The following is an 18,570-nucleotide window of genomic DNA, read 5'->3' on the forward strand; positions in this document are numbered from 1 at the left end:
CTTGTGCCTTTATAGTCTGGTGTTACAAAGCATCAATGGCAATATATAAATGTCTTTTTAAAAGGTTTCATTTTTTAAAATTCTATCTGTAGAGAAGGAAGAGCATATATCATTGTAAAACAGAATTCACTTGTCCTAAAATAATAAAGTCCCAGTGTCAGATTTAGTGAATCAGTATTTCTGGATACCACCAAAACTAGCTATTTTTATGCTAGTACCGGGTGGTCCAAAAAGATGAAGTATTGAATCAATTCTACGTTTTTTGGAGGAGCAAGTGGAAAAACAAATATAGGAAGCAGGTCAGCCATTATTGACTCTGGAAAAGACATGTTCTGTTCAATTTCCTTCCCATTAGGATTTTGGTGTATGATCATGCAGTGGTTTGGATAGAGATGATAAGATAGATAGATAGATAGATAGATAATTTGTGGAATTTGGATTCAGATTTTGTTCATATTTTGAGAGCCTGAGAATCAATAAAAATAATGTAATAATAAGTGATAATATTGATTAAAAATTCATTCCATAAGTGTTTGTTGTACTTCATTAGCAAGCTCCATCAGCAATGTTGATGATGATGATAGTTTTTAAATGCTTTTGAGGTTTATTGTGGCTCTGTGAGAAGATCATTGTAGGCTCTCATCTGTGCCTATTTCTGTTTTACTCTGACTAGGGCTTCCATCCCTCATGCCTGTGAAATACTAATGATCTTTGCAAGTACTGCCTTACGTAAGAAGAGAAGCACACAGTAGGCAAGACAGTACACACTCATATTAACTTTCCCCATTTCATTACAGCAAATTCTTCTTCATGCTAGAGAAAACTCAACAAAAGTTATATTTCTCATCACTGATGGATATTCCAATGGGGGAGACCCTAGACCAATTGCAGCGTCACTGCGAGATTCAGGAGTGGAGATCTTCACTTTTGGCATATGGCAAGGGAACATTCGAGAGCTGAATGACATGGCTTCCACCCCAAAGGAGGAGCACTGTTACCTGCTACACAGTTTTGAAGAATTTGAGGCTTTAGCTCGCCGGGCATTGCATGAAGGTAATGGAAACCTAATGGCATCACAAAGGTACTTTTAAATGAGGCTTCCTTCCCTCTCACTGCTTGAAACCCATGGGAGGGTAATATCAAACCCTCACAAGGTCTTTGCTGAATATGATGCCCATGTGTCCTATGGGCATCATGAAATGTGCTAAACTTCACAGAGATGACATTCTGACCTTGCAACAAGAGTTCCTTTTGTTTTTTTTCTTAGCAGCTGTTATGTGTTTTCACTAAAATATCCATATGCTCCCACCTTAGAATCACTGGAATGAATTTAGGTGTGTTTTGAGGCCACACACAGAGTGGGAAGCCTTGACTTAGATCTCTTTACAGTTATCTGGACAGAGGAAGTAAACATTCAGAGACATGCTCAGTGAAACTTACCAGAATGTTTCCAGAAATACACATGAAGATACAGGAACAATAAATACTTAACACATACTTCTTGCCCTGACCATTTGAAGATAAATATGCTTATGTAAAAGCTTAAGAGCATTAACCCTAAAAGGGAAGGAAATCAGCAAATGTATCATTATTAGAGCTTTCTGTGCATCACTTATAATTTGATTATAAATTATAATTTAAAAATTAAATCATAATTATACATTATAATAAGTTAGCTATGTAATATAAATTAAACTTCCTATCAGAATATAGGTTTATGTCTTAGTGAGCTAGGAGAAGAAAATACAGACTAGGAAGAGATCACAGGAAATCTAGCCTCAGATTAAAGTGATATGGCAAATTAGGCTTGATCCTTGCAGGTATCCATGTGAAAGATTCAGTTTGAGGGGAAAACCATGGCAACATGAGTTCTAAGAAATTAGTGATGTTCATAATAAGTGGGTTAGCTCTACTGGAGTTTCTTTTTAAAAAAAAAAAAATAAAGATGGTGTCTCGCTATGTTGCTCAGACTGGTCTCAAACTCCTGGGCTCAAGCATTTCTCCCACTTGGGCCTCCCAAAGTGCTAGAATTATAGACGTGAGCCACCATGCATAGAGCAAAAAAGATTTATCTCTCTGAGGGATGATGCTGGCCAAAGATTTTGGAGGCTGGGATTTTAGTGAAGTGAGCAAGGACTTAGGACAGGGCTTAGAAGCAGCAAGAAACTGAGTATGGGAAATAAAGTATGGATTTGCGTTTAAACAGGTTTGGATCTAAGTTCCAGGCCTGCAACTTAATGAAATCTAATTTTTAAGAGCTAAGCCTTAAAAATCCAGAATGTCTGGATTTAAATCCCGATTTTGTTACCTGCTAGCTGAGGTTTTCTGTTTTTTTGTTTGTTTGTTTTGTTTTTACATATCATTTGTCTTTTATATTCCTTAAGTTTCTTGTAAATAGAATAGGAAATGAGAATACTACCTACTTCATAAAATTGTTACAAGGATTAAATGGGTTAATACATATAAAGGGATGAGAAAGTTCCTGATGGCTTGTTATACTCAGCACTCAATAACTGTCTACTATTACTGATATTTATTATTTATTAACAAATTATCATTATTAATTCCCCTAGGCAATTTATTTAACAACTATAAACCTCAGTTTTCTCTCCTTTAAAAATGGAAACTATTATTATATGTATCACAGAGGTTTTCAGGAGGATTAAATAAGATATTTAAAACACCACCAATATAGCATGTAGCACATGGAAGAAGTTCAGTAACTGGCTACCTTTGTTTCTCCTTTTCTCCAAGGAAAGTGATATGTTAAGAGGGAAAACAGGGTGGTTGCAGTTGGAGATACTGGGTGTTGCCAGATGGGATTATGAAATTATGAGTGCTATCAACAAATTTCAGCTCCTGTCATCCCTCTGTCTTCTAGGAGTGGGGACTTCTGTCCTGATGGAAGTTGACCCAGAAACTACAGTCAACAAGGAAAGGGTTTTGGTTACCATAATGCAATAGGGTTTTAGAAGACACCACATTTATTACACTAAACTAATATCTAAAATGTGTAATACTTTAGTTGAGTTTCTAGGTTTAGTAAGTAAAACCCTGTTTTTACTGGAAAGACATGATCAGATCAAAGGAAATGAGCCTCATTTCCCCTGCCTCTGTGTTCTCTGCAGCTACTTTCAATTTAGACGGATCCACTTTGGGTTTCACTGCTGTTCATGTTTCTGGCCATTCTCGATAGACATAGGTTACAGAATAATAGCTTTCCCCATTTGTACCTCCTCCACTTATCTCTCTTCCAGACCTGAATGCTGGTACACTAGTCTTGACAGCTATGTTTGTCTTGTCTTTTCTTCTCACCCTTTTTGATACAGGGTCTCATTCTGTCACACAGGCTGTAGTGCAGTGGTGTGATCACACCTCGCTGCAGCCTCCACCTCCCAGGCTCAAGTGATCCTCCCACCTCAGTCTTCCAAGTATCTGGGACAACAGGCGTGTACCACCGTGCCCAGCTAATTTTTTAAAAAATTGTTATTGTTTTTGTAGAGACAGAGTCTCACTGTGTTACCCAGGCTGGACAAGTAGGTTTTCCTTGCTCCCTAACTTGCTTTACTGCCAAATAAACCTGTGGTCCAGTGTCTCAGAGCTGAGTCCTAAGGGCTGTGTTACAGATCTTTTACCCACACCACAGTCTATTGAAAGGAGCTTACCAGGGTACCTGGTTGCACTGGTTTCTTTCCCTTGGGGCTGGAGTCTTCCCTTTGCTTTGCCCCTATCTAGATGCATGGAGATGGATGTTCTATATTTGAGTCTACCACCAATCTCCTTCCAAGGTGTCCAATTGCAGCCCGTGTGTCTTGCTGGAACTCACCCACTTGAATTCCTACTATAAGCCCATCACAGTATCTGGGCTTAGAGCCCCATGGACCTAGTATTGGAATTTAGTCTAAAACTTTCAAACTTCTTGAAAAGAATAAAGGACTTATTGTTTGTGTGATTCTAGGCCATCCATTCTGGGTCAATCATATTCAACCTTACCCACCCTGTCAAGTCACTTTCTAAACAGGTCTGCCTGAGTTATTGCATTCCCAGCATGCCTCACTTCAGAGCATGGCTCAAGTAATAAGAATGGTCTTTATTTACCTACTCAAATACCATAGAAGTGACGGTGTTTATTCCAAAGTTGGTGGCTCACAATTAACATCTCTGTGCAGTGATCAGGATGGTGGCTTTGTTTCTCATTGGAACAAGGATTTGAGGACTCGTTGCTGGGGCCTGACCTCACCCAGAGGCAGTGGAATGCTGCTGCTTTGGAAGCCAGGGGAATGACCTGCAGAACCGACTGCACTGTTTCCTGCAGCATCTGGAGATTCCTCACTACACTACTTAATTTCTGCCTGACCCTGCATGGCCTTGAGAACTTATGATGAGGTCCCAGACTGGAATAACTTAACTGGCTTCAACAAATTCCCAGAGCGCGCTAGTACAAATAACACACATTCGTATTTGGGTGGGAGCAGGAAGCAGTTGGGAATTAGAGGGATATGGAAAGATATTTTCTCCAGCTTGCACTTAAATTTTAATGACCAGAGAATGTAACATTGAACTGTGACTCATTTTTTTTATCGCCCTCTGTCATATGTTATTTGTAGATCTACCTTCTGGGAGTTTTATTCAAGATGATATGGTCCACTGCTCATATCTTTGTGATGAAGGCAAGGACTGCTGTGACCGAATGGCAAGCTGCAAATGTGGGACACACACAGGCCATTTTGAGTGCATCTGTGAAAAGGGGTATTACGGGAAAGGTCTGCAGTATGAATGCACAGGTGAGTCTCCAATCTGTGTATATCAGTTGTCTGTTGCTGTGTAACCAATGATTCTAAAATGCAATGGCTATAAGGAATACATGCTTGTTATTGCTCATTAGTGTGTGGGGTCAGTGGCACAGCTCTTTGGGGCTTCAGCTGTGCTGACTCACTTATTTGCCATCAGCGGTGAGTTGAGTAGGCTGCTGGCTGATCTCCGCTGGATTCTCTTATGTGTTTGGGTGTCTGACAATAGTCTGACCTAAAATGGCTTTGTCTAGGACAACAAGGCTGTCCTTTATGTGGCCTCTCATACTCCATCAGGCTAGCCCAGGCTTGTTCAGGTGGGGACGGCAGGGTTCCAAGAAAAAGAATGGAAGCTTGTAAGGCCCCTTGAAGCCGAGGTTCAGAACTGGGAGGAGAAAGATTTGGGGTCTTTGTAATTAGTCTAATAAAACAGCCAAATCTGTCCTCTAGGCGTGTAAACCAAAATGTGCCTCAATCTGTCTATGAGATTGGAGCCAGTGGAATTCTTGTCCCCAGGCCACGTGTAACTGGTAAGATTTACACATAAAAAAATGCATCGTTCACTTGACGGCTTTTTAAACTCTTCCACTTCAAAATGGAATTGGAATGGCTACTATCAAAAAGACAAAAAATTACAAATGATGGCAAGGATGGAGAGAAAGAGGCACTCTTAAACACTGTTGGTGGGAATGTGAATTAGCATAGCCATTATGGAAAACAGTATGGAGGTTCCTCAAAAAACTAAAAAGAGAACTACCATATGATCCAGCAATCCCACTACTGGGCAGATATTCAAAGGAAAGGAAATCAGTATGTCAAAGAGACATTTGCACATGCATGTTTCTTGTACCACCATTCACAATAGCCAAGATATGGAATCAACCTCAGGGTCTATTCAATGGAAGAACAGATAAAGAAAATGTGGTCTATATACACAATGGAAGACTACTCAGCTATAAAAAAAGAATGAAATCCTATCATTCGTGGCAACATGGGTGAGCCTGGAGTTGTTAAGTGAAATAAGTCAGGCACAGAAAGACAAACACCACATGTTCTCACTCATGTGTGGAAATTTTTAAGAGCTGATCTCGTAGAATTAGAAAGGAGAAGAGTGCTTCCTAGAGGCTGGGAAGGGTAGAAGGTATGGGGGATGAAGAGAAGTTGGGTAACAGATATAAATTACTACTAGATAGGAGGAATAAGTTTTAATGTTCCGTAACACTGTAGGGTGACTATAGTTAACAAATAATTTATTGTACATCTTCAAATAGCTAGAAGAGAGGATTCGAATGTTCCCGACACAAAGAAATGCTAATTGAGGTGACAGATATGGTAATTGTCATAATATGATCATTACACATTATATACATGTTTTTAAAATATCTTACTGTGCCCCATGCGTGTGAATAGTTGTTATATGTCAATTAAAAAATAATAATGAATGGGATTTATTTCATTGACATTTGTAATTTTTCCGTCTCTAGGTTTTCTTATAAGAAGATCTTTATATTTTTATATCTTATTAGAGAGGCAAGAAAGGAAACTTAGGAATCTTGGGCTCTACATTATATTTTAAGAAAATCGAATATTTTAAAGTAGTAAATAGTTTTTCTGTGTTGGATAGCATTTGTTGGATTTGTTTTTTACCTAAAGAGCAACTTTTTTTTATAGCTTGCAGCTCTTTCATGATTAGCTGTTTTGGAAAACTGTATCCCCATGGAAATTAACACCCACAGGGAAAATTTGGGAGGACTGGGTTCGCTTTATTTTGTACCATGTGGTCATTCATTGCTTGTTTCGTGTGAACATTATTTTATTCTGGCATTTTTTAGATGGGTCTGCTCTCCACATAGAAATGTGGTTCTCTTGTCTGTCTGAAAGTTTCTCTCTTCTTTTCTCCTTTCTTTTTTCCTTCTTCTTTCCTTCTCTTGGGACATTTCCTCCTGCATCTTTCTTTTACTCTCTTTTATTCTTGTTGCCTCTCATCTCCTTTCCCTTAATTTTTCCTGCTTCCTCTGGCCTTGATCCCAGCTGGCAGAAACCTCCTTCCTGGGTCCAACCATCCATGCTCACCCAGCAGAATCACTCCTTTCTTGGCCCTGCTCCCACCCCACCCAGCAGGATTTCTCACTTAAGCAGAAAAAAGGTGGGGGGTTGGGAGCGGATCAGCTCAACTGCCTCTGAGTTGGCAAAGTGCCTCCCCTTGTTTTTCCTTCCCTTTGAATCTTCCCACACTCTCATCAACAGCCCAGCTTGGCACTCTCTCCAACCCCCATTCCTTACTCCCCCATCCTAGCCCACCAAACCCAGGCAGAAGAGCTCATTTTCTTTGCTGGATGCTGTAGTCAGCATGTCTGCTTTCCGTGTGGTCCTAAACTGAACTGCTCCCTGCCAAACAGCCAGTGGCCTGTGGCTGCCTACAGCCTTAGCCACTCTGTGCTGCGACTCTTGCTGTTCCACAGCACTAGAATTTTGCATCCCAGGGGACAAGCAGCAGGAAGAAAGAGGGGGCAGTTCACAAAACCACTGCCCCCAGTTACCCAAGTAGCCTTGTCTACTACCAATAACACATTCCAGGATGAAAGGCGCAGCAGTCTGTGAAATATATGTAGTTGGGTGGGCCTGTCATTAGTGCATCAGTAGAGGGGACTGGAGCACTTCTGCTGTTGGTTCTAGCCAAGAACACCAGGCACATAAGGATTAGTTTATCCATCCCTGCCCTTAAATTAGTAAGCCTCAGCTTACTGATACTGAGTGATGCTTTCTTACATACAAGATTTAAATTATATAGAGTTGCATCAACACAAATTTTCATATGGTCATCTTCAATATTTGTTTCTAAGAGATTAGGAAATGTGGAACTGGAACTCCAAGAGGTGCCCCTGTCTTTATGTAGCTGTAGGAGGCAGTACTGATCACTGGCTTCTCTGGAACAATAGGAGCTAAGAGAAAAGAAATTATATCCTTCCTATGGCATGAAGGACTCATGACCAGACTCTCCTTTCAGAAAGGCAGAAAGAAATCTTAGCTCTAAGTCATCCAGGACCAAAAATCTGGAAGCAGTGAGCCCCTTTATTTTTCTTTATTTTATATATATATATATTTTTAAATTATACTTTAAGTTCTAGGGTACATGTGCACAATGTGCAGGTTTGTTACATACGTATACATGTGCCATGTTGGTATGCTGCACCCATTAACTCGTCATTTACATTAAGTATATCTCCTAATGCTATCCCTCTCCCCTCCCCAAAAGAAGACATTTGTGCAGCCAACAGACACATGAAAAAATGCTCATCATCAGTGAGCCCCTTTAAAATCCACTTGGTAAATAAATGTTGAGGATGTTCTCCACACCAAGCCCACTGCTAGGTATGAGGTAGGTATTCAATAGTGAGCAGACAGATATAGTCACTACCTTCTTGGGACTTACAGTCTAACTGCAAAAATCAGTTTGTAATTGCCAACAATGTTATGCGTTATTAAATTTTATTTTTAAATGTCCATAGTATGAAGAACAGATGACACGGAAGTTTCAAGTTAGACAGCTGAGATCTGAAGGATGACTAGACAATAGCTGTTTTATTACTTAAGGAGAGGATGTTAAATTTCATTCTGAATAGTTGGAATTCTGAGTATTTATCCTCACTGCAGAAACAATGCCTTTCAGAAGGAAATCATTCTCTTTTAGATCCAGAAGTAACCCTAGAGATTATCTGCTCTAAACTCCTCATTCTACAAGAGGAAATTGAGGCCTCAGGAAAGATGAGTATGTTGCTCAAGATAACATCCCCAAACATCAGCAGAACCCCGGGAAGAACCCCAGACACTTTTCTCTAAGTCCTATATTATTTCCAAGATATCACACTGCTGTCTTCCCCCATGTTTGAAAATAACATCTTATATACATTGCTTCTCAGAGACAACAGACACTGAACTGTTCAAAATGTTTCGCAACACAGAAAGGGCTGGCTTAAATTCAGCCTCTGCCAATTACAAACTGCATGGCTATGAGCAACTTAATTTCTTCTGTTCTGAGTTTTTTCTGTAAAATGGGCTTACATTATAGTATAATTTTATACATATCTACATGCATATATATGCATGACTATGTACATAGATATGTATAAATGTAATATGTAGATATCTATGTATATACATATATATAGATATCTATGTATATAGATGTATGTAGATATGTATATAGATTGCATGTGTGTATGTGTATGCAAAACTAGTTGGGTTAATAGAGAATATACTTAGAATACATAAGATGGTATGTGGCACATCAATTCTCAACCGGGGGTGGATTTTATTATTAACGATTATTTTGAGATAATATAATTGTCATGAGAAAGCTAATGAATGAGCATTAAGATAATTACTTCAAGTATGAAGTGACAACCGTATATCTTATGAAGTCTACTGTTCTAGGCTAGACTAGTGGTATTATCCTGTGCATTCACCAGTGCATGCTGGCGCACAGGCCTTGCACCTAGTAAAGAGCCCTTGCACCTACTAAAGGTGGAATACACTTTTAATCTGATGAGTATCCAGTGAAAAGCAAGAATATTAGATGGGAGAAAGCAGAGGAATAATGTGCCATTGAATGTTGAAGAAAGCAGATGTTATTAAGCTTCAAGTCAATGACAAGTTAAAAAAAATAATAATAAAACAGACAAAAAGTAGAGGTTGTTTACCTTGATTAGGATAAGGACAGATGCTGAGATGAGTTACGTTTGTTAGTTTCATAGACAAGTAGAATATTAGAAATGCCCATAAGGGTTTTTCCTCATCATTTGTTCAGAAGATGAGGAAATCCCATCCCATCATCATATAGTAAATTTGTGGCAGAGCTGAAGTAGAATTAAGGTATTCCAATTCCCAGGCCAAGGCTGTCTCACAGGTACCCTTGAGACCAAAGATAGCTGACCATCATGATATTACTGTGGTCTTCTCTTTCTTCCTCGTTGTTGTGGGAGATTGGTGGTCTGGGTTAATTGAGTCTTCAAACAATGACCTCTCAAATCTGTGGCCAAGGCGGTGGCTTCCCTTGAAATGAACGCCACTGTCACAGTAAGCAGCTACTTCATGGACAAGATCCTGATGCACAAAAATATTGTAATAATTGTAGATCTGTTCCATGTCATGAAAATCTTAACTTGAATACCAGTCTTTGTTAGAGGTATTTGTTAGAAATCACTGACAAGTAATAGTCTGTCAAAGAGTTCAGTTTTATAGTATATGGTATGTTTGAACTGGTTTATAATTTCCCTTGACTCAAAACTTCAATGAATTAGTTTCAAGTTAATCATGTGCTTTTAGCTAGTGGTCTTGTCGTTCTTGTTCTTTTCTCTTGATGTTACATTACTCCTTAAGAAACCAGAAATGGAGAAAAACAGGAATACCCAGATATCAATACTTTTCTTGTGGTAAATCAATCAATGTTTTACAAAAGCATTGGTATTTTGCTGTTGTTGTTGTTGTTTTTTTAAAAAACCCTACATAACTCTGTTTCATTTGCTGCAAATATTTTGGATGACTCAGGAATGTAGGTCTGGTATTTTAACACCACATAATTAGATTTAGAGGATGGAGAAAATATTATTCTGGGTTTAGTTATTAAATTTCAGCTAAGGGAACAGTATTGCAAAACTGTGGATCTAATGAAAAGAAGGTGTTACTTACATTTCTACCTCTGTTACTAGTATGACTGTCTTCATCCTTTACCTTTCACCTAGGCATTTGGATAGTGAGAATGATGATGATGATGATGATGATGATAGCAATAACTGATAATAACAATAGTAGCTAATATTAAATAGTGCTTACTATATACCAGACCACTTTCTAAGCATTGTTTATATTAACTCATAATCTTTACAATAACTCTCTGGAGCATTTTTTCATTTTATAGATAAGGAAACTAAAAGTCTGAGAACGTAAGCAATTTGTCCAGGGTAACACGCTAATAGAGCTGGGATATGAGCTCGAGTTTTCTGGCTGCACAGTCTATAGTCTAGCCACTTTGGTCACCGAACATTTAAAAATTAATTTCAATTTTTATTATTCTATGGGATAGAAATTTAACAAACAGAGTCATAATTAAGAATATAATTTTTGTGCTTGCTTTGGCAGCATATATACTAAAATTGGAGTGTTACAGAGAAAATTAGCATGGCCCCTCTGTGCAAGGGTGACTAGCAAATTCATGAAGCATTTCTTATTTAAATATACATATATATATATGTAATGTACATATATTATACATATATATGTAACACATACATATATGTGTATATATATATACTTTAAAAATCTGTAAAGTATTAGTTTGTCCCTTATAATATTATCAATATTTATTATCAATATTTGATCATTTTAAACTTACAAAGTAGCATCTTCATATTGTTCAACCTAATACTCAGAAGGAAAAGAACAGAATGAGTTATATAAAATTCAAATCTGGTCATACTCTACTCTGTTTAATGTTTTCGAATTATGACCCACTCATACAATAAAGTTCAGGCTCCTTCCCATGGTATAAAGGCTTAGCATCACTTGACCTCTCCTTTATTCTTTGAACTGAGAGCTCGAACTAATTCTAGTTTTCTGCAGCTCGTATGCTATTTCATTCCTTGGATCTTTATTCATGCATTTTCTGGCTGCCTTTCCCATCACACCTAACTATTGTCTTTGTTCCTCCTTCATAAGTGTTGCTAACAGGCAGTGACTTTCTAATTCCTTTGGTATCCCCACTGCTTGTCTTCAGAGCCTATAGTAAGTAAGTGCTCAAGAAAAAGGATGTCAGTAAGAAGTAAACTTTAATACCAGAATTTTAAGTGGAACAGAACTCATTACTGAAATCTTAGGCAATTGCAAGATTTTCATGTTTGCCTAGAGCACCACAGGATTCCTAGCACAAAGGTACTAGGTAAGAAATTCTTAAAATGCTTTTAATTTATTTAAGACCAAAATATTTACATTTGATTAACCTTTGCCAACAACAAATCAAATAAACCATGTGGTTGCTTTCCTAGATTAGTCATTTTAAGATGGATAGATCATCAAATCACATTGAGAGTAGTCAGTGAACTCTGGTCGTAAATCCAAGCAGTTGCAGCTGTTCTGAATTTCCTCTGGAGGGATTTGAGAGACACAAAGTATAGAGACAACAGGCATCTTGAGGACAGTGCTCTTTTGCAGAGATTGACTATATTTCAATGAGTTAGGCATGATTAGCAGATTGAACATTATAGCTGGATAGAGGCCAAGGCTGAAGGCCAGATAACTTGAGCCAAAGCTCCAGCTATATTATTTTCATAAAAGGAGGAAACACTATCGAAATAGAAACACTGGAATATTTATTTGGGAGTATCTTATTATACATGTAAATATATGCACACAAATCTCCACTCCTACCCTGCACACATACACACTTTCCTGTCTAAATATTATATCATTTCTTTGGAAAGAGAGAGGACAAAGAGCTCTAGAAATTCTTGAATGAAAACCAAAACATTTGGAAATCTTGTTCTGTAAGCAGAGCTTGGCTGATTTTTTTTCCCCAAAAATATCCTCAGTGGTATGTAATAATGGATTTGTAAGGTATAAGGAATTTATACAATGTATTCCCATTTGCTTTTTATGAAGGAATATTGCTAGCATGTTGACACTGGTTCCATCAACTTAAGCTGGAGAATTTGTAACTGTTGCCTAAATCAGGCTAGTTTGTTCCATTTCTATTGAATGAGGTAGGTATTCAGCCCTGATAGTGCATTTTCCAGTCTATCATGATTGTAACACACATAAAATTAGACTATTGGTGTGAAGCATCACAAACCCCCAAAGTCAGTGTGTTGTGTTCCTTAGAAATACTCAAAAAATATATACAGTTGCCAAGAATTCTCAAGATAAGGATTGTGATCAATATCTGCTTATTGTTATAAGATCTTATCTTTCTCTTCTTCCTTTCCCTAGCCCCATTATAAGAGACTCTCTCCAATAAAAATGATACGTGAACAAAGGGAAAACATTTAACATCTACTAACTGAATCATGATCTTCAAACACTTGCTCATGTAACCCCTAAAAAAAAAATGGAAAATTTACAAATCCCTTGTTGATTTTTAAATGGCCATCTAAATTTTTTGGCAGGACTTTAAAAGATGGTAATTCATAATACTGTATTGACATTTTAAAATAAAATGATTGTATCAGTTTCAAATATACCTACTAAAATCTAAATATTATAGCAAATGTTTTGAGTATCCATTTGTTAACAAGCACCCTTTTCATTACAGAAATTTTGCTGGCTTCTTATTTTCTTAGTCCTCTTCTATTCTACTTCCACTACATAATTCTATTCTAATGTAACATATTTTTTTTCCAAAGCCTTCTGTTGATCACAGAATTGTACTTCTCCACTACAAAAATTGTGGATAAAAATTGAAATTAATTTTTAAATGTTCTGTGACCAAAGGTGCTACTAGACTGAGTTATTATCACAATTGCTGTTTGTATATAATTTGTCATGCATGTTGTACATTTTGATACTTTCTCACACATAAAAATACTATTGAAAATTCACTTCTTAATAAGATGCATTGTTAATTAGTTCATGTATCCATGGATTTTTATTATTCATTGTTAGGTTAAGAGAGCATACAACATCAATTTTATTTCCTTTTTTCACTTTTATGGATTTTAGTGCTGAAAACCTTCTTCATGTAAATATATACATGGGACTTGAATAAGTTGTGTTAAATTGATGTCACTCAATTCTTGGAGTTCCTCCTGAGTTGCATGCCAAAAATAACATCGGTTATCTATCATCAAAAAAGTCTCGTAAATGAGTTATTAGCTTACAAGTCCCTTAGGTCCTTTACATCTTTATTGAAATTGAAGAATTTGAAACATTTTGACATACAAAAGGAGTTGTTACACAATCATCGCAATCATTCACTTTCTCAATTTCTGGGATGCCCTCCAAAAAGACTTTACTAGGACTGTTAAATGACTATCTGTTAGTTTTAGTTATGCAAGATGAATAAGTTCTGGAGATATGCTGTAAAACAGTGCCTGTAGTTAAGAAAAACTTCTTATAAAATGAGTTAAGGAGGATACCTAATGTAAATGACGAGTTAATGGGTGCAGCACACCAACATGGCACACGTATACATATGTAACAAACCTACACGTTATGCACATGTACCCTAGAACTTAAAGTATAATAAAAAAAAGAAAAGCTTCTTAAAGACCCTGCTTATTATTTCTTGATTAAAGAAGGGTTTCCAAATGTCAAGATTTTGAATCATGCTAAAGATTTTTCACCTCGGGGCAATGTACCCTAGTAAAATTTGAAGGGGTGAGAAGTTCACATTTCTTTTGAAAAATGAAAGGCAATTGTGAAAAGGTGCCATAGACACTTTCTCCAGCATACTAATTTAGTTATATATGTATGTTGAGGTTCTGGAAATTGGTTCTTTTAAAATGATGCATGTAACATTCACATGCCACTTGCAAAGTCTTTGCCTTACATACATTTCTCATTTGCAGAACAGGAAACAGTTTTGAATAATTTAAGTAGTTTTTCTAATGTCATTCAACTATAAAGAGGTAGAGTTCACTGTGACCAAGTAGGCTTCATCCCTGGGATGCAAGGTTGGTTCAACATAAGCAAATCAATAAATGTGATGCATCACATAAGCAGAATTAAAGACAAAAACCACATGATTATCTCAATAGATGCAGAAATGGCTTTTGATGAAATTCAACATTCCTTTATGTTAAAAACTCTTAATAAACTTGATATTGAAGAAGCATACCTCAAACTAATAAGAGCCATCTATGACAGATCCACAGCCAGCATCATACTGAATGAGGAAAATACTTGAAAACTGGCTTAAGACAAGGATGCTTTCTCTCACCACTCCTATTAAACATAGTATTGGAAGTCCTGGCCAGGGCATTCAGGCAACAGAAAGAAATAAAGGACATCCAAATAGGAAGAGAGGAAGTCAAACTATCTTAATTTGCAGAAGACATGATTCCATATCTAGAAAACCCTATAGTCGCTGCCCAAAAACTCATTCAGCTGATAAACAACTCCAGCAAAGTTTCAGAATATAAAATCAATGTACAAAAAAACCAGGAATGTAATTTCATTCACAATTGCCACAAAAAGAATAAAATACCTAGGAATACAGCTAACCAGGGAGGTGAAAGATCTCTACAATGAGAATGACAACACACTGCTCAAAGAAATCAGAGATGACACAAACAAATGGGAAAACATTCCATGCTCATGGGTAGGAAGAATCAGTATTACTATGGCCATACCTCCCAAAGCAATTTACAGATTCAATGCTATTCCTATCAAACTACCAATAACATTCATGACAGAACTAGAAAATACAATTTTAAGTTCAAACCAAAAAAGACCCAGAATAGCCAAGACAATCCTAAGAAAAAAGAAAAAAGGTGGACGCATCATGTTACTCAACTTCAAACTATACTATGGGGCTACAGTAACCAAAATAGCATGGTACTGGTACAAAAACAGACACATAGACCAATGGAACAGAATAGACAGCCCAGAAATAAGGTCACACACCTACAACCATCTGATCTTTGACAAAATGGACAAAAACAAGATATGGGGAAAGGACTCCTTTTTCAATAAATTGTGCTGGGATAACTGGCTAGCCATATGCAGAAGATTGAAACAGAATCCCTTTCTTATACCATATAAAAAATCAACTCAAGAAGGATTAAAGACTTAAATGTAAAACCCAAAACTATAAAAACCCTGGAAGACAACCTAGACAATACCATTCTGGACACCCAAAGCAATTTCAACAAAAGCAAAAACTGTCAAATGGAATCTAGTAAAACTTAAGAGCTTCTACACAGCAAAGGAAACTATCAACAGACTAAACAGACAGCCTACAGAATGAGAGAAAATATTTGCAAATGCTGCATCTGACAAAGGCCTAATATCCAGCACCTATAAGGAACTTAAACAAATTTACAAGAAAAAAAGCAACCCCATTAAAACATGGGCAAAGGACATGAACAGACCGTTTTCAAAGGCATACACGCACCCAATGAGCATATGAAAAAATGCTCAATACCACTGATCATTAGAGAAATGCAAATCAAACCACAGTGAGATACTACCTCATACTAGTCAGAATAGATATTATTAAAATGTCAAAAACAACAGATGCTGATGAGATTGCTGAGAAAAGGGAACACTTACACACTGTGGGTGGAAATGTAAATTAGTTCAACCATTGTGGAAAGCAGTGTGATGATTCCTCAAAGAGCTAAAAATAGAACTACCACTGGACCCAGCAATCCTGTTACTGGGCACATACCCAACGGAATATAAATCAGTCTACCATAAAGACACATGCATGCAAATGTTTATTGCAGCGCTATTCATAATAACAACAACGTGGAGTTAACATAAATGCCCATCAATGACATTGGATAAAGAAAATGTGGTGCATGTACACCATGGAATACTATGCAGCCATAAAAAGGAATGAGATCATGTCCTTTGCAGGAACATAGATGGAGTTGGAAGCCATTATCCTGAGCAAACTAACACAGGAACAGAAAACCAAACACCACATGTTCTCACTTATAAGTGGGAGCTAAATGATGAGACGTCATGAAGACAAAGAAGGAAACAATAGAAACTGGGGCCTACTTGAGGGTGGAGGGTATGGGGAATGAGAGGATCAGAAAAAATAACTATTGGGTACTAGGCTCAGTACCTGGGTGATGAAATAACCTGTATAATAAACCCCCATGATGTGAGTTTACCTATGTAACAAACCTGCACATGTACCCCTGAATCTAAAGTAAAAGTTTAAAAAAGTGGTGGACTTAGCCTGCAGACCCAGATCTCTGACCCTAGAGTTCATGCTGTTACTTGCAATTCATCCATAGCACTCATTGCTCAGTCATTATCCATCAAAGAAATGATCCAGAAATATTTTGCTGCTATTTCCAGGTTATATTTTCAATAAACAGTTGCTTCTAAATTGTAGCTTAGTATTCCCAGTGTTTGGTTCCACAGGGCCTGCATGGGGTTATTGTTCACTAAATGTTACATGATTAGCCAAGTTTAGATGATGGCCAATGTTAGCAATTTGAAAATGATAGCCCAAGCTAGAGGAAATCGGGCTATGCTTGTTCAAATTGCCCATCATTCCAAACTCATTGAAAACATGGTGTGCCTTATAGTGTGCTAAGTGCTGGTGATGCCAAAATACACACACACACACAGACACACAGAGATAGTAACCCCGGGTATCCACAATAGATTGGTTTGAGGATACTAAAATTCAAGGATGCTCAATTCCCTTACATGTGGTTTGTGAATGATTCAGTCATTATGCAACTCTGTGCTCATATCATGTATAGTTATTGATACCAGTTAGTGGGATGAATCCTGATTCTGTCACCTACTGTGTTTTTCTGGGCAGTTTTTCATCTCTATGACATGAGTTTCCTAGTCTATGAAATGTGGTTAATAATAGTAGGCTTGTGAGAAACATTAAATAAGATGTGAATAAAAGCTTGCTAAAGGGCCAGGCATGTAGTAAGTGCTGATTGGCATAAATTACTGTGCTCCATCAGTGGTAGTTCTCTACAGCAGGAGTTCCCAACCTCTGGGCCATGGACCGGTACTGATCTGTGGCCTGTTAGGAACAGGGCTGCATAGCAGGAGGTGAGCGGCAGGTGAGCAAGCCTTACCGCCTGAGCTCTGCCTCCTGTCAGATCAGCGGCAGCATTAGATTCTCATAGGAGAGTGAACCCTATTGTGAACTGCACATGTAAGGCATCTAGTTTGCATGCTGCTTATGAGAATCTAATGCCAAATGATCTGAAGTGGAACAGTTTCATCCTGAAACCATCCCCTACCCTAGTCAGTGGAAAAATTATCTTCCATGAAACCAGTCCCTGGTACCAAAAATGTTGGGGATTGTTGCTCTACAGGAAGCAATTTTGCCCCCTCCCCAGGGGACATTTGGCAAAGTTTCTGGAGGAAACTTTGGTTGTCATAGCTGGAAAGAGCTACCATTATCTAGCGGATAGCAGTCAAGGATGCTGCTAGACATCCCACAGTGCCCCACACAGCCACTGAGAGGCTACAAACATCAATAATACTGACGTTAAGAAACCCTGTTCCATATTAACAGATTGGATTAGTGCATTAAAATGATTCAAAAAACACTACTGTAATTCTTTTTAAAAACTTTTAGAATAAATATCAAATTCTGTGATTCTACTAGGGTTGAATGATCTCTTGGGTATGATCATTGCAGCATCTTATGCTCCACATACCCCAAGCTGCTAGTGGCTCCTCAGTCACTTCAAGCCTTTTCATGAATCCATGCTTGTGCAGTTTTGTTCCCTTTGCCTAGAATACCCTCATGCCTTGTGTGTCTGTTCATTTCTTACTAGTCCTTCTCGATTTACAGCAAACTAACTTCTATGACACCTTTCCTCTTATCCCTTCTCCCTTAGATTTATAGCTCTGACACAGCTAGACCTGAAATTTGAGGGTCATAAATATCTTCTCTCTGTTCACACTTACCATATGGTATTATAACGTTTGGTAGGTTTTCTTTTCTCTAATATTCTATGAATTCCTTTGGGGCAAGATTATGCCTCCTTTATTTTTTTATAGCCTCTCCTAAAAAACATATGGACTTGGAGTAAGCATTAATAAATTTTTGGTGAATGAATGAAGGAGTAAATAA

At 37.6% G+C, this 18,570-nt stretch overlaps 1 protein-coding gene and 1 non-coding gene across 3 annotated transcripts in view; both read left to right on the plus strand.

Moving 5' to 3' along the window:
• Positions 1–18,570, plus strand: part of SVEP1 (sushi, von Willebrand factor type A, EGF and pentraxin domain containing 1) — a 205,056-nt gene that overhangs the window by 29,032 nt on the left and 157,454 nt on the right. For both annotated transcript variants that reach the window (XM_016961409.4, XM_520182.8), the window contains exons 2-3: positions 798–1,053; positions 4,608–4,784. Coding sequence is in view for 1 of the 2 variants with exons in the window: in XM_520182.8 (XP_520182.3) it covers positions 798–1,053; positions 4,608–4,784 (433 nt within the window). In the remaining variant the exon portion in view is untranslated. The remainder of the gene's footprint in view (positions 1–797; positions 1,054–4,607; positions 4,785–18,570) is intronic.
• LOC112204534 (U6 spliceosomal RNA) lies at positions 10,913–11,021 on the plus strand. The gene has a single exon (XR_002938166.1). It is a non-coding gene; the product is annotated as a U6 spliceosomal RNA (small nuclear RNA).

Source organism: Pan troglodytes, chromosome 11 (assembly GCF_028858775.2).
Source record: "Pan troglodytes isolate AG18354 chromosome 11, NHGRI_mPanTro3-v2.0_pri, whole genome shotgun sequence".
NCBI classification, from domain to species: domain Eukaryota; kingdom Metazoa; phylum Chordata; class Mammalia; order Primates; family Hominidae; genus Pan; species Pan troglodytes.